The following is a 17,705-nucleotide window of genomic DNA, read 5'->3' as shown; positions in this document are numbered from 1 at the left end:
AGAAGTTTTGGAAAACAATTTCAGAAAACCAAGAAAAATCTGCAATCTTCTAAGTTAAAACAAACAAAAAAAAACCATGTAGATTATTAATGATTCTTACCGGGGGTTAGAAGGAGAAGGTGGGTTCATTTCTTTCTGATAGTGGTGACCCTGGTTGACAGGCTGTAAAAGACAAAACATTTGTGAATGTTTAATCAGCACAAACCTATTTACATGTAAATTCACATGCACTCTCATTACTGTAACTGTTTCCTTGGACACAACCCACAAGAAGGGTATGGGTTCATTTTACAGATCCAGCAAATTGCAGAGTGGTATAAATGAGAAATCACATTTATCATTATTATTATTTTAGTGGCCCAGTCATTGGACCTCAAAGCATCTATGATGTAATTAAAGTTCATTTATTGAGATTTTCCTCTTTGTGGAATTTTTATGCTGTTAACATTGGTTGATATTTTCAGACACAGGAAAACAAAACCAAACAAGATATCTCATGGAACTAATGCTGCAGTTCAAGCATCATTAATAACAGAAACCCAGACACACAGAAAACATATCTAGTCTCAATGTTAGTAAGTTTGTAAAGATAATTTCTATTACCACTAATGAGAATTACACATGTAAATCTTAGGTCAAGGTGGTCATTTTCGCCAAGTGTATAACACAACCTCAAGTACTGATCAACAAGCTGAAAAAAATGATGCCAATACCTAACAAAAATGTGAAATCTCAAATATTCCCTCCACAAGAAACCTTTCAGTTACATTTCAAAACATAGCTGAACAACTATATCTCATGTAGCCTTAAACACTTGCTTCCAACGGGACTTGGTCTTTTTCTTTTGTTCTATAAAGGGAGAAAATTCTGTCCTCTGTTTGAACATCAGCTCTAAGTATTTATGTGGTTAGCAACAACGTTTCTAATAAGAAATCATTTTCAACGTTCTCATTTTATTACAATTTAGTTTAGTATACATGTTTAATCTGCATTCAAAGAGCTTTAGCTACTTCCACACCCAGTGGAGTTGGTGGTTAAGGGTTTCTCACCCATCATAATGTGGCCCCTGACTGAGGAAAACAACGTAGCCATGGTGCCTGTATATACAGAGCTCATACTCCTTAGTTTCTAGATATTTCTCATTACAATAAGTCTCAAAATATTAATGACGTAGGTGATGGAAATTCTTCAGAGTAAACTGTCTTCCTCTATAAATTATCTCTTGGAAGTGTTCCTTTAATTTAAATCAAACACCCCATCTGATAATCACAGTCACTTAGCCTGACTACCTGTTATGCACCATGAATTTAAATGTACTCAGATACTTTGGTAATTGAACCAATATCAATGCATCACCATTTCAGTAATAAGAAACAACAGCTGGGAGAATAGTGGAAGGAAAAACATGTCATAAGACATATTTGATCTCACTAGAGAAATAAGACTTTCAGCGATTTGCAAGTGAAATTTGGTTCTATGATTTAGGCTTTATTATTTCACAGCAAAAAAGAAATTAGCAAGCAAAGGGCCTAACAGGTTCTGTGGACGAACTCACACTGGTATAGAAATACTCCCAATAACAAATTCATTGGTATTCGTCCAGTATTTCAGCTGTACTCAGGCCTCCAGTGAATGGACCTCTGCCTATTTATTTTCAGAGGCATTTCCATAACTCTCTAAGCATCACAGTCCTGATATTCAGGTGAATTTCCATTTCTTAATTTTATACTATTAATTCTATTTATACCCATCCCCAAACCTCTACTCCAAATGACTTACTCCTTCCCTTGGAAAATAGAAGTGGTTACAGAATCCTATCTTGTTTGTGACTCAGCCCCTCCTCGCTTTGGACTATACAGACTGATCCCTTTCCATCTTTGCTCATAGTGATTTTTAAGTGTTAGAAAAACAAAAAAGTAACCAATGGAAACTTTTCAAATAAAAACTGCTGACATGAACAGATAGGAAGGTGAACAACTAGCTGTCTGAAGCCAGACATCCTCACCTACAAATGGATATTAATGGAGTTCAGGACATGGCATTCGCAGCAGCAGGAAGGTCACTCTCACCTTCCCCTGTTCTCCCCTGCAGCTGGTCATAAAACATAGGTAGGATTTTCTGACCACCTCCTGGAGCAGGTCATAAGATGCTCATTTGAGAGATGCCCTCCCTATCCCCTGAAGAAAGGAACATCCTTATCTCTGAAGACACAACGACACAGAGAAGAATCTGAACAAAGGATTTGCTGATTTTCTTCGTTTATTTCCATTAGCTCATATCTCCTTTGCCCAATCACATTTCTCCACCACTTTCCCCTCTTCATCAAACCTAGAGTAAAAATATTCAAGTTTCACTGTTTGTTCAGTTCTTCATTTCCTTATAAAGACTCTTGTATCATGGAAAACTTACATGAAATAAATTTGTATGTTTTTCTTTTGCTAATCTGTCTTTTGTTACAACAGAGGCCTTGGCGATGAATCCAGGATGGATGAGAAAAAGATATTTTCCTCCCCTACAATATGTTTATATACATATGTAGCAGTAAATCTATTTCTAGGTAGGTAGCATGCTGTGAAAGTACCAATGAAATAATACAGAATTTGTTTCGATTTTGGCATTCAGCCATACCCAGAGAATATCGTAAGTAGATGCAAAGGGATGGCAACCAGTATCCACAATGAACTATGACTATCATCATAATGGCAGTGACCGATAGTTATTGAGTACTTATGTTAATTCTTGGTAGATATGATCTCATTTGATCCTTAGAGCAATTCTATGAAATAAATAGGATGAACAACTCCATTTAACAGAAGAGGAAATTGACACTGGGTATTAACCCAGGATCATGCCTGCCGGGAAGAGTGGAGCTAGAATGTGAACCCAGGCAGTCTGAGTCCACAGCTTACCTTCCTAACCACTTGTCTGTAGTGTTTATTCCAGCTTGAGAGTGCATCTAGAGTGGTGACTATTTAAGTTTTTGAATAACAAATATGACAAAATCAGTTCTGTTTGTGGCAGGAAAAGTGACCCTGAAGAAATACATTTATTTGAAATATATACGACTCTCCTTACCACAAATTAAATTCATTGGTTTTATTCTCAAGATATATCATTATGTATTTAAAATTTAAAAAATGAATTTTGCCACGTTACTAAATTTGGGACAATCATAAAATATAATAGACAGTACTCTGAGAATAAGAAAAGTTTATTTCCTGGGGTGACTTTCATAGTCACTAAACAGAACAACTTGCACATTTCAATATTTCCTCCTGACAGCACAGATATTACACTGACTCTAATATCAGTTTTTGTATATCATTTCTATAGCTGTATAAGAACATCTGCTCATATGATTTATCTGCAGCTTAGCACAATCAACTACATACCTTTTTAGTTCAGAAGGATAAAAGAAAACTCATTCTACCCAAAGAGAGCTGAGAAGTTAATGAATCTGTAGATTAGAACAAATTAAAACCTATTAACTATAAACAGCCTGAAATGCCAATATATTATATTTTGAATACACAGCAACCAGGAATATCATGCAAAAACGCTGATATGCTGTCGAACAAAGAAATGGAACAGATTCCAGAAACTCAGGACCTCGGCCTTTTGGTGGCGCTGTTGCTATGTGCTAGTGCCAGGCAAACAGTATTCATATAAAATTAACTACCACGGAGCACAAGAAGCTTTGCTTTTCCATGATCAAGCTGCTAGAGATTTTGGGGTGAGGGAGCGAAATGAAGGCGAAATAAAAGAACAGGAGATAAGATAATCCTGCCATGTTAAAAGGTAAAGACAATATTTTTATGTTGTTATGTGAAACCTATGAAAATGGCAATAATGTTGTTGCAAGGTTAATCAAGACCATAAATAATTTGTCTGAGAACCTCACCATATGCTGGCAATTTTATTAAGTGTATTTTGCCTCGTTATTCTCCAAATATTATGCTCTGCAACATGCCATGTTGATGGATGCATGCAATGAGTTTTTCTTTTCTTTTTTTCTTTTTTTGTAAGCTAGAGACTTATGTGCTTGATATTAGCTTACGGGAATTCTTTTTTTTTTTTTTTTTTTCCAAGAGATGGGGTCTCATTATGTCACCCACACGGGCCCTAAATTCCTGGGCTAAAATCCTCCTTAGCCTCTCAATTAGCTGGGAATACAGACCTGTGCCACCACGCCCGGGTCAGGTTATGTTAATTATTAACTTGAAGGAATGACATTCTGCTCACAGGGAAGCTGCACAATAAACCTACTTTTCTTGAATCTACATCTGAGGAGGGACAGTGAAATGAAATATTGAAATAATGAAATAATAAAGGAGTTTATTTTTAAGGATCTGAGGGAGTCAGTCTGTATGCCAACGGTTAAACTCACATCAAAACAAGCACTACAGAATCTCTGCTTACTGCTTCAGGTCTCAGTCATCATAAAAAGGGAAAATGTCCTAGAAATTCTGTTTTGATCACTCAAGTGGCCCTTTGAGGAGAATAACCTCAGCGGAACAGCAGTTGACAGTCAGTGTGAGCTTACTCTGCTAAGCACTGGGCACATGCATTTCATGTACTCATTCGATTTGCATAATGCCAACATTAGGAAGGTTCTTTTATCATTCCCATTTCAAAGATGATCATGTCCAGAAATGGCAGAGCTGGGATTGAGCCCAGGTTGACCGATCTAGAGTTTATATTTGTTTGGGCATCACATGAAGCAGTGCCCATTGATAGCTATTCTTATTCCTTAAAAAAAGAAACACACACACACACACACACACACACACACACACACACAAAACATGGCTTTATGCTATCGTCAATCAAAATCCTTCACCAAGATAAAATTCACTTAAAATTCATTATAACTAACTCCTATCGCCCTTCCGAAGGCTGCCGAGAGCCTAGTTTGTGAATAAATCTCACGAGGGCTACTCCTAACAGAAACTCTTCAAAATTGATTACTTGTAGCCTGGTTTCCACAGAAGTTGTAGAGTATTGTTTTAATTGAATTTGGTTCTAAGTTAGAAACTTTGAAAAATTTATCTGTCAAAGGCCAATGGATTTCTCAGTAGGCTTGATTTATTTAGCAAGAGATGCCTACAAAAGCCAATTTGCTATGAGGAATATGGTTACATTTAATTACACTTTTAAATGACTAATTTATTATATCTAAACACCTTTTAAACAGTACATATTACTCTGAACTGTACAGATGCTGAGGAATCAAAGTTTGTGGTAAACACAATGGATTTTGCTAAAGACTCTTCATTTTACTCTGCATAGGCTTTCTGGCTTCAGACTGCAATGTGTGTGAAGTCGTCAGGTAAAAATGCTAAACTGAATGGGACCTGACTACATCTCTTTTTCTTCCTATTGGCAATCAGGTCCTGCTCAGAAGGAGATATTCCTTTGGGTGTATATTTAATATCCATTTATCAAATCTTGAATTGAAAATATTACATGCATCACTCAGGATTTATTTAAGCAAAGCAAAGCAAAGCTGATGTTTATTTTGGAATCTTGATGAAAATTACCTTATTTTAGAGTAAAAAATGAATTTTTAAAAATTATGCTTTAAGTTTTGGGATACATGTGCAGAATGTGCGGGTTTGTTACATAGGTACACATGTGCCATGGTCGTTTGCTGCACCCATCAACCCATCATCTACATTAGGTATGTCTCCTAATGCTATCTATCCCTCCCCTAGCCCCCAACACTCCAATGGGCCCCGCTGTGTGATGTTCCCCTCCCTGTGTCCATGGATTCTCATTCTTCAACTCTCACTTATGAGTGAGAACATTCAGTGTTTGGTTTTCTGTTCCTGTGTCAGTTTGCTGAGAATGATCGTTTCTGGCTTCATCCATGTCCCTGCAAAGGACCTGAACTCATATGTAAAAAAGGAATTTTTCAAAACATTATTGATTCATTCATTCAAGTAATGACTGACAACTGGCTGTGATGCCTTGTGCTAGCATTTGTGCTCCAACATAGAAGGTATGAAAGAACACAGGCAGGGTTCTCTCTTCAAGGAATTCACAAGCAGTCTTGGGGATATTGGTAACATTGGTTAGCTGATGTCATAAGTGCTGTAATTGAGCGTGAAGGTAACAAGGACCCAGAGAGGGAAGCGAATAATTCTGTTCAGGGTGGGATGAGGGTTTAGGAGCGTTTCAGGAAGCAGCGACAAGTGAGTTGGGCCTTCAGAAATAAGCAAAAGGAGGGATAAACAGTCAGAGTACAGAGGATTTTAAGGGCAGTGAAACTACTCTGTATGATACTATAATGGCAGATACATGTCACTATACCTTTGTCCAAATTCATAAAATGCACAACACCAGGAGTGAACCCTAATGTGAACTACGGAGTTTGGGTGATAATGATGTGTCAATGGAGGTTCATTAATTGTAACAAATTACCATTCTGGTGGGGGACACTGATAATAGGGTTCCTCTCAATTTTGTAGTGAACCCAAAATGGCTCAAAAAACCTACAAGTCTTTAATAAAAAATTAGCCAAAAACCAAAAAACCAAAACAGAAATTAAAAAGCCATTTTCTAAGTAGAGAGGGAGCTGCCAGACAGAGAAGAGATGAGCAAGGCGTGAGCTGAACACAGGGCACGGCTCACCAAGTGACAGCCAAGTCGACAGTGTGGCAGGAGCAGAGTGGCTCCCCTGTGTGTATGTTGGGTGGGGGGTGGGTAGTGAGACAAACAAAACTCATTTCAAGTGCTATGCAAGCTGACAGAGAAACAAAGGCACTAACAGGAGGTTATCTTGCTTAAGGAGAGACTCCCCACTGTCCCCACCACCACAGACTTAATTTGGCTTCCTTTTGGAACTTGGAATTCCATTCCCCTCTTGTCTACATGGTGAACTTGAACTCATTCTTGAACTTCAGCTTAACTGTTGTCTTCTCTGTAAAAGCATCCCTGAAACCCACAGGTGGAATCGCCCCCTCTCATGTGTTCCCATAACTCATTACTCTATCACTTGCCATCCTGAGTTACAGTCAGCCATTCGCCTGGGCTTCCCCTCCAAAACTGTGCACACCTCAAGCTTGGATAAGGCTTTATCTGTATCCTCAGAAGCCAGCCTAGTTGACAGTACATTGTACCACTCAAAAACATATATGTGGAATGAGTGAATGTGAGACAGACAAGCAAGCTTGTGGTGAGAGTTTTCAGGGAGATACTCCTGACTCTTGTGGCAGAGAAGGTGTATCCTTCACAATGAGGCCTGGAGAAGGGCTACAGTGACTTTGGAGCTAAGTCTTGAGGATAATCAGGTCCAAGGTACAGGGATAATGTGCAAAGTGCATTTAGAGAATTACAAGTGGGACTATAGAATGGAGTGAAAGGTGGGGTGCAGTGAGAGATGAGGCTGGAGAGAGGGCAAGTCTCAGATCATGGGGGCTCCTGTATGTCAAAGTAAAGAGGTGATGGGGAGTCACTGAAAGGCTTTACATAATAAAGAGATCAGATCATATCAGATCTGGGTTTTAGGAAGATCACTAATGTGAACAATAATGATAATAATAATGACAGCTAAACTTCATTTATTAAGTACTTATGTCTCAGATACAGTGCCAAGCATTTTATAAGGGTCACAGCTTGGATTTGAACCGTAGCAATTTGATGTCAGAGCTGATGCTCCTAACCACCAGGTTACAGTGCCTTGACTGGAGGCACAGAGATGTTAGGGGACTATTGAAGGAATTCAGATGAAAAATAAAGTGCATAAACCATAAAAAAGAGGAAAATCATGTCCTTTGCAGCAATATGGATGCAGCTGGAGGCCATTATCCTAAGCAAATTAATGCAGGAACAGAAAACCAAACACTGTATGTTCTCACTTATAAGCAGGAGCTAAACATCAGGTACTCATGGAAATAAAGATGTCAACAATAGACACTGGGGACTGCTAAAGGAGAGAGGGAGGAAGAAGGCAAGGATTGAAAAAGTAACTATTGGTTACTATGCTCAGTACCTGCATGACTGAAGCATTTGTACCCCAATCTTCAGTATCATGCAATGTAGCCTGGTGACAAATGTGCACATGTACCTCCTGAATCTAAAATAAATATTGAAAAAAAATAAAGTGCATAATCTGTCATGGGATTAAGGGGAAAAAAGAAAAACGGAAAAGTGCCAAGGCTGTGGTATTAGGAAGGGTGGGGTAAGAGATAAAAAGGAGAGAGGATTCTTAGGATTTGGAGACCAGCCAAATGTGGGATAAAGAAGTGGGAGAAATGAAGATGTCTTCCAAATTTCTGGTTAAAGGATCAATATGGATGTTGACATTATTCACTGAGATAAAAGAAGAGTGGTATAGGCCGGGCACGGTGGCTTACCTGTAATCCCAGCACTTTGGGAGGCCAAGGCGGGTGGATCGTTTGAGGTCAGGAGTTTGAGACCAGCCTGGTAAAACCCCATCTCTACTAAAAATACAAAAAATTAGCTGGGCCTGGTGGTGGGCGTCTGTAATCCCAGTTACTCAGGAGGCAGAGGTTGCAGTGGGCCAAGATTGAGCCACTGCACTCCAGTCTGGGCAACAGGGCGAGACTCAGTCTCAAAAAAAAAAAAAAAAAAGGGGTATTATTGTGATGAATAAAGTTATGATTTTTTTTATTTCTTCTTTTTCACTGTCCCTGTGCAACTTTTAAAGAGAAAAGCATGAGCTGTCAAAAAGACCACAATGATGCTTGTAAAATTGCTCTATCTAAACTCTATACAAGCAGCGAGTTACAGAGTTCATTAAGGAATACAATTTTCCATTTGGCGGTAGTTCCAATGTTAGATAGACTGACTCTGATGCAATAATAAACATATCTCATGAGTACCAAAGGTAGACTTTTCAATATTTTCTCTGTCTAAAAAAATCAAACCATTTCAATTTCTCATTTGGTCAAATAGAGGGGTTATTAAGTTCATTACCAAAGGTCTTATTTTTGTCTGTATACTTTTAGAGTGGAATAGATGTCATGCAGGAGATTTCAGTCCTTCAGAACAGGAGAGTGATGAGAACATTGTATCCAGGGCAACTAAGAGTTCAGCCTTTTCAGTCCATAAATAATCATTCCTCAGGTTGCCCTTTGTAATGTTGGTCTCCAAGCTACTTCATGACAGAATGAGCTCGATCAGGAGGCCACTGTTCTCTTTCTTACTTGCAGTTTAAATGACTGCTGTGGAATATTTTATAAGAAAGGCAATGTTTCAATTCTATTGCAAATTGTACTGGTAAAAATCTGCAACTGACTCTTATGATCTTAGCTTGGCTACAAGGATACTCTAACCAGAGTAACCAGAAGTCAGATATTTTTCTGGGTGGGTGGATACTTTTTGGCACCAAGGCTGCCAGAGGTGTTATGTATGTTTGACAGTTGTGTTTAATGAAAGCACAACTGAGGTGAGAGAAACCTGAAGGTATGCAAGGTAGGGATAAAGAGCACTAATCCCCCCATCAAACCAAATGGAATTTCTTCTCCATGAAGACTTGTGTAAGTTCTCCCCAGAGCACAGAAATCTCACCTTCCATGGGATATCCACATATCCACTGGATAACACTCATTTGACAACTGAGTCACCACATCATGGTGGTCAGGAGCCCAGACTTAGGAGTCAGACCAGGTTAGGTCTGATTCACTTTACTCAAGAGCCTCCATTACTCAAGAGCTCTGCAACAGTGCTTACCACACAGAATAGCCATAAGGAGTAAACTAGATAACATGTAAGGCATTAGGTGCCAGGGCCTCTGAGATTTCCAAGATCTACAAAGATGTTGGAGACCTGGAAAAAACTGGCTTTAAAATATGAAAAGCAAATCACAAAATTCATATGTATTTAATTAAATACTTAAAACCTAACTTATCCACTGTCAACTATGCTTCAACTCAATTTTTATATAGTTATATATAAATGAGTAAAAGTTGTTTTATGTTTTCTTTAAAAATTTTTATAGCAAAAACATATTTACTTTTGGATGAAAGTATATTTTAGTCGGTTTGCTATGACATTGAATGTAGCCTTATAGGTAAATGTTTCTTAGGCCTGCGGAGGTCTCAAAATGGCTCTAGGTACTTAAAGCAATGGTAGCTCTAATTATCATTATTATACCAATGATTTTATTATTCTGCTTTATGACATTTCTTGTGCCGTACTGAACTGTTCCACTGATGTTTATGCTCTGTCTTTCCAATTAAGTTGTAAGGTCCCTGAGAACAGTATTGTAGAGAATGGACTGAGTTAAAAAACTGGGCTCTGCTCTGGGCTCTGCCACTGACCAGGTGTGGAAGCTTGGACCCACGCTTCAGTTTCTTCACCTGAAAAACAGGAAGACTAAGACCTATTCCAACTCCTCTGCTGGGCCATAGTGAGGGCAATGGGCCATACTGAAGTGCTTTAACTATGGAAACACATGGGAATATAAGCTTCTGAAGCATCCACAGTGCCTATCATAGCCCATCATCCACAGGGAAGAGTCAGTGAACATCTGGTGACTTCTACAGAAGGTTCTTTTCTGTCTTCATATCCAAGCAGTACTTGTATAACTAGTCTTTTCCTCTGTGTTCATTCATTTCATACATATATATTTAACAAATATTGAGCCTCTTGTATGTGCCACAGGGCTTGTACTAGGAACAGGGGATACAATGGGACACCCAGTGTCTACAGTAAAATTGTTCTTTTTGTTCTTTCAATGTGTGGTTTGATATATCATCATACAAAGCTTTTCTGAAGGTAAATAAAACAATTTAAGAAAAGACTGTTATCTTCTAACTTCCGTCCCCCATTCTAAAACACTATTTCAGAATGGACTCTGATTATTTCTCATAGGGAGTGTTCTCATTTTGGTCCTGGCTTTTCCAGGCAAAGCTGGGATTTGTTAGAAAAAAGCTTGCTCCTTGTTAAGCAATGAAGCTTGCTCCTTGTTAACCAATGAGAGGAAGCTGCAAAGCCAGGGACTCACGGGTGGCAGGCAGGAGTTCCAGGTGGTTGTGTCGTCACTGCTGGTACTTATGCTGACATTACAGTTGTCCACCTGGGAGGCACTCAGGCCATGGGAAGTCCCAGCATCCTCCAGTTCTTCATTTTGTTGCCGCCGTAGGCTCGCCAGCATCTGTAACTCGGATTCACTCATCTGGCTCGGCTGATAGTTTCGCCAGTCATATTCCTGACCAAGAAAGAGGAAAATAACAAAGGGTCATTTGGCCTTTGCTAATTCTATGGCTATTAACAATGCCACAGCCTTAACCCCTGCAGCAGCTCCCCAATTGACAGAGGCACAAATGCCTAACATGCCTCCATGCGCTACCTGCCCCATCCATTATACCGCCTCCTGTCTGCTTGCTCCTCACAAGCCAGCCACTCTGTCCTTCATTAAGGTCCTCAAAAGCATCAGAGTCCTGTCTGCCTTAGTCCTGTGCACATGCAAGTCCCCTCTGCCTCGTGTTCTGGGTAATGCTTAGGCTCCCTTCAGGTCCTCAATTATGTATCACTTTCACAGGGAAGCCTTTCCTGACAACCATAAACTGGGTCAGCTCCTTCATGATGCCCTCTCAGAATCTTAAAATTTTCACTTTTAGCATTAATCACAGTTGCAGTGATGGAATTGTTTCTGGAGTTGGCAGGTTTGCTATGAGCTCTACAAGGGCAAGCACCATGACTGTTTTGCTCTCACTGCCTTTCCTAGGTCTGGTGCCTAGTAGGTACCCAACCAGTTTTTGTAGATTAAGTAAATAAACAAAAATTAAAAGTAGTTTTTTAAAAAACATTTGCCATTTTAAAAAGCACAGTTTATGAGTGAATTGATGAATTTCATCATTGTAAACATAAATGACCAAATTTATTCAACTTGCAGTATGATTGAGAATGACTAGTATTGGTAAAAGCCATCAAATAAAATTTGAATGTAAGATGGGAACCTGTAAGGTCTGAAAGCCTGGAAGATCTCATAGCTCCAACCAAGGTGGATTCACTGTATATGTCATCTATCAGGTACTTTTTGAAACATACTACTACTATAGATCTTTAGATGCTAGTATAAATATTATTTCACAGTATAGGTGGAAATTGGCATATAGAATTTTCAAAACTTTCCCTTCCTTTCTTTCTGGCATAAACTAGATTTGACAACAAACATTAATTTCAACATTACTAAAATATTAGCATCACATACGAGCAGTGTGATTTACATCCAGAACTGCCATATAACTTAAAAGCAATTTGAACATTTTCTTATACATCTGGAAACACTGGTTGTACTAACAAGGATTTTTTTTTCCCAAGACAGGTCCCTGAGAACAGTATTGTAGAGAATGGACTGAGTTAAAAAACTGGGCTCTGCTCTGGGCTCTGCCACTGACCAGGTGTGGAAGCTTGGACCCACGCTTCAGTTTCTTCACCTGAAAAACAGGAAGACTAAGACCTATTCCAACTCCTCTGCTGGGCCATAGTGAGGGCAATGGGCCATACTGAAGTGCTTTAACTATGGAAACACATGGGAATATAAGCTTCTGAAGCATCCACAGTGCCTATCATAGCCCATCATCCACAGGGAAGAGTCAGTGAACATCTGGTGACTTCTACAGAAGGTTCTTTTCTGTCTTCATATCCAAGCAGTACTTGTATAACTAGTCTTTTCCTCTGTGTTCATTCATTTCATACATATATATTTAACAAATATTGAGCCTCTTGTATGTGCCACAGGGCTTGTACTAGGAACAGGGGATACAATGGGACACCCAGTGTCTACAGTAAAATTGTTCTTTTTGTTCTTTCAATGTGTGGTTTGATATATCATCATACAAAGCTTTTCTGAAGGTAAATAAAACAATTTAAGAAAAGACTGTTATCTTCTAACTTCCGTCCCCCATTCTAAAACACTATTTCAGAATGGACTCTGATTATTTCTCATAGGGAGTGTTCTCATTTTGGTCCTGGCTTTTCCAGGCAAAGCTGGGATTTGTTAGAAAAAAGCTTGCTCCTTGTTAAGCAATGAAGCTTGCTCCTTGTTAACCAATGAGAGGAAGCTGCAAAGCCAGGGACTCACGGGTGGCAGGCAGGAGTTCCAGGTGGTTGTGTCGTCACTGCTGGTACTTATGCTGACATTACAGTTGTCCACCTGGGAGGCACTCAGGCCATGGGAAGTCCCAGCATCCTCCAGTTCTTCATTTTGTTGCCGCCGTAGGCTCGCCAGCATCTGTAACTCGGATTCACTCATCTGGCTCGGCTGATAGTTTCGCCAGTCATATTCCTGACCAAGAAAGAGGAAAATAACAAAGGGTCATTTGGCCTTTGCTAATTCTATGGCTATTAACAATGCCACAGCCTTAACCCCTGCAGCAGCTCCCCAATTGACAGAGGCACAAATGCCTAACATGCCTCCATGCGCTACCTGCCCCATCCATTATACCGCCTCCTGTCTGCTTGCTCCTCACAAGCCAGCCACTCTGTCCTTCATTAAGGTCCTCAAAAGCATCAGAGTCCTGTCTGCCTTAGTCCTGTGCACATGCAAGTCCCCTCTGCCTCGTGTTCTGGGTAATGCTTAGGCTCCCTTCAGGTCCTCAATTATGTATCACTTTCACAGGGAAGCCTTTCCTGACAACCATAAACTGGGTCAGCTCCTTCATGATGCCCTCTCAGAATCTTAAAATTTTCACTTTTAGCATTAATCACAGTTGCAGTGATGGAATTGTTTCTGGAGTTGGCAGGTTTGCTATGAGCTCTACAAGGGCAAGCACCATGACTGTTTTGCTCTCACTGCCTTTCCTAGGTCTGGTGCCTAGTAGGTACCCAACCAGTTTTTGTAGATTAAGTAAATAAACAAAAACTAAAAGTAGTTTTTTAAAAAACATTTGCCATTTTAAAAAGCACAGTTTATGAGTGAATTGATGAATTTCATCATTGTAAACATAAATGACCAAATTTATTCAACTTGCAGTATGATTGAGAATGACTAGTATTGGTAAAAGCCATCAAATAAAATTTGAATGTAAGATGGGAACCTGTAAGGTCTGAAAGCCTGGAAGATCTCATAGCTCCAACCAAGGTGGATTCACTGTATATGTCATCTATCAGGTACTTTTTGAAACATACTACTACTATAGATCTTTAGATGCTAGTATAAATATTATTTCACGGTATAGGTGGAAATTGGCATATAGAATTTTCAAAACTTTCCCTTCCTTTCTTTCTGGCATAAACTAGATTTGACAACAAACATTAATTTCAACATTACTAAAATATTAGCATCACATACGAGCAGGGTGATTTACATCCAGAACTGCCATATAACTTAAAAGCAATTTGAACATTTTCTTATACATCTGGAAACACTGGTTGTACTAACAAGGATTTTTTTTTCCCAAGACACCCTAGAATTTTTAAGACATTTATATCTCTACATACACTTTCTTGGAGGACTCTCTGGCTTCTTTTCTGCCTCATAGGAATGTGAAAAGTTAAAAAAGATATAATTTTGAAAAAAATTCTTGGAGTTCCTATGACATTAAATGCTTTATAATAAAGCATTATTATCATAATAATTTGGGGTTTATAAAAGCTTGTTATCTGATAATGTGATGTGGAGACTTCCTAAAAAGTTGCCACTGGAAACTCAGTTAAATCCTTATAGTTCATGGCACAAGCAGCTTGGCACTGTGAGGAGCCATGCAATCTTTAATAGACATTTCATGAGCACTTAATATGCTTTCAGAGTTCTTGGGGGCAACACAGGTATCATAAGAAGAAGAATAAAATTTATATCCCAATGAAAAATGCAAAAGTGAAAAAGGAAACAAATAATTTAAATTCAAAAGAAGTAGTTGAGGGGACAATAAACACATATAAAGATGTTCAGTATCCTTGTTATTAGAGAAATACAAATCAAAACCACAATGAGATACCTTTATACCCATTAGGATGGTTACAATAAAAAAGAGACCATAACAAGTGTTGGCAAGGATGTGGAGAAACTGAAACCCTCATACAGTATTGGCAGAAAAGTAAAATGGTGCAGCCACTTTGGAAAACAGTTTTGGCAGTTCCTCAAAATGTTAAACAGGTGAGTTACCATGTGACCCAGCAATTCACTTCTAACCTTATACCAAGAAAACTGAAAACATATGTTCACACAAAACTTACACACAAATGTTCACAGAAACATTATCCATAATAGCCAAAAAGTGAAAACAACCAAATATCTATCAACTGAGGAATGGATTTTTGTTTATTCACATAATGGAATATTATTCAGCCTAAAGAGTAATGAAGGGCTGGATGAACTTTGAAAATATTATGCTATTTGAAAGAAGCCAGGCACAAAAGACCACATATTGTGTGATTTACTTTATATGAAATGTCCAGAATAGGCAAATTCACAGAGACAGAAAGTAGATTAGAGGATGGCTGGGCTGAAGGAAAGGGAAATGGGGAGTGACTGCTAGTGGGTATATGCTTTCTTTTTGGAGTGATGAAAATGTTCTGAAATTAGGTCAAAATGATGGTTACAGAATCTTGTGAATGTACTAAGAACTCCTGAATTTCTTACTTTAAAAGAGTGAATTTTATTGCATACAAATTATATTTCAATTTAAAAAAGCAGCTTGGTAATCAGATGTGAACATGAGAATACCAGCTGCTTGATTTTAGCTGCAGCAGTGAACAAGTAACTTGCTGTTCTTCAGTTTTTTGGTCAAGAAGTGGGATTAAGCGTTCTAATGTGTCACACGGGTATGTTAGTTGGCTCATCATTGCCAATACATACTTTTACAATGAAAAAGACATTTTATTTTAATTTTCACAATTTTTCTTAAGAAGAAAGCCTTAATATGTACTTCATATGATTAAATCTTTCATTTGATTTACTTATTTAATCCACAAGGCTGTACTGTGCCTGAAGAACAACCCTGGGTTCTAGGAGAGAAGAATAAGAGAGGATATGGCAGTGATTAAGCCAGAAAAATCTAAGCCTGGGCCCTAGTTCCACCAATTGCCAGCTATAAATGACTAGGAAAATTACCTAACCTCTCTATGCATCAAATTCTTCATCATGGGGACCACAGTACATACCTCACAGGATTTTTGGTGAACTAAATGAAATAATATTAAATCGAATGCTTAGTAGAGGCACCTGACAAACAAATATACTAGGGAGTCTCCAAATGTATTATTTGTGTATTATTTGTACTTTTAATGGTAAATGTTTGAATGTGTACTTTGTAATATATGTTTATTTATGAATTAAATATACATATGACTATTTTAAAATCATATGTAGAGTACAAAACATACACAAAAATGGAATTAAAATGCTTAGGATTAAAAAGACAAAATTATTTTCAATTTTTCTTCCTGAATCTGAATGGGTTGTCTTTGGTACACACTTTCAGGGATGAGCACAGCCCTCTTAAGAGACCACTGAGTTGGCAGTCAATACATACAGTCCCTGTTATTATTATTTTTTCTGCTCATTTTCTCTGTCCCCCTTCTTCCAGTCTTTCATTCATTCTGTAATATGCTAGGAACTGGGAGCATAAAGAAAACAAGACATACTTCTGTCCTCATAGAGTTCACAGTCTACAAAGGGAGACTTGAGAGGTATTATATAACTGGAATTCTAATGTACTGTGAGAAATACAACAACAGAGGTATGAGTAAGATGTCTGCGGAATGCAGCACAGATGTGACTAACCGCCCAGTGGAATTATAGAAAATCTCACAGAAGTCTAAGGTGGCATTTGAGAGTAATTAAATTTGTTGACAAATGGAGTTAGTGGCCTTCAGAAGGACTCCCACCACTGGCAGGCAGTATTGAAGCTGAGGCTGAAGGAATAGGTAGCTGGGATATTCCCTATATTTCACTGCAATAATGGAAATAGATTGATTCATTAATTTATTCTGTAGAAACTTACTGAGACCCTATTATGTGCCAGGCACTGTTGATGCTATATTTGCTTAAAACTCTGCATTTCCATGACTTTATTTCATACAACAGCAAAATGTATTCTGACAACACCTTGGAAGGGGCAGCCAAAATCCAGCGGAGAGAAGAAAGCAACTTTCCCCAGCATCACTAATAAAGCAACTGGTGGTGGAGTCAGGTAATTAACTTAGTCTTCTGAAATGTTTTTGATTTGCAATCTCTTAAATCATTTCAAAATCACCAGAAAGGCTAAATCATTTATTCGTTATTTTTAAGAAGCTTTGCAATAAAGTCTTTGCATTAAAGTGGACTCCAGCACAAGATGTTATCTAACTAAATTACACCACTGCTGAGAGGCAAAGTGGCTTATGTAATACTATCTCTGAAAGGCTCAAAATGTTATGTATAACTCAATTTCATCTCAAAATATCCTTGTAGGAAAGAGGGGAGACATTATCAATCAGATTTGTCCTGGGAACGAGGCAATGGTCTGAAGGCTATACACAATTCAGCTGTGCTCAGATTCGCAGGCCAGTCCTTCGCTCTCCAAGCCATTCAAGTCATTCGTTTTCACTGATCTTTCTCCAGACATTATTGGGAGCCTAAGCCAGTGAAGTTACAAAGACGATTAAGATACGGCCTTGCTTTCACACACCCTACATCTATCAGGGCAATTGAGAGCTACAAAGAAGGAATTCCAAAATAAGGTAGTATATGTTGAGGTATAGTAGTAATGATCACATAGGTCCTTGATAATGATTAAAAGGAAAACTGATAA

At 38.5% G+C, this 17,705-nt stretch overlaps 1 protein-coding gene and 1 long non-coding RNA gene across 3 annotated transcripts in view; one reads left to right on the top strand and one right to left on the bottom strand.

The window, feature by feature from the left end:
* LOC105552655 (chromosome unknown open reading frame, human C3orf67) overlaps window positions 1-17,705 on the bottom strand; it is a 323,025-nt gene that overhangs the window by 65,778 nt on the left and 239,542 nt on the right. For both annotated transcript variants that reach the window (XM_011998358.1, XM_011998359.1), the window contains 2 exons: window positions 13,055-13,258; window positions 101-162 (listed from right to left, as the gene is read on the bottom strand). In XM_011998358.1, coding sequence (XP_011853748.1) covers window positions 101-162; window positions 13,055-13,258 — 266 coding nt within the window. The remainder of the gene's footprint in view (window positions 1-100; window positions 163-13,054; window positions 13,259-17,705) is intronic.
* Window positions 3,694-17,705, top strand: part of LOC105552654 — a 223,044-nt gene continuing 209,032 nt past the window's right edge. The window contains exon 1 of the long non-coding RNA XR_001008051.1: window positions 3,694-3,798. This is a non-coding gene — a long non-coding RNA (uncharacterized LOC105552654). The remainder of the gene's footprint in view (window positions 3,799-17,705) is intronic.

Source organism: Mandrillus leucophaeus, unplaced genomic scaffold, assembly GCF_000951045.1.
Source record: "Mandrillus leucophaeus isolate KB7577 unplaced genomic scaffold, Mleu.le_1.0 Scaffold57, whole genome shotgun sequence".
NCBI classification, from domain to species: Eukaryota; Metazoa; Chordata; class Mammalia; order Primates; family Cercopithecidae; genus Mandrillus; species Mandrillus leucophaeus.
The sequence above is the reverse complement of the archived record's forward strand: the minus strand, read 5'-3'. Positions and strand labels throughout refer to the sequence as shown.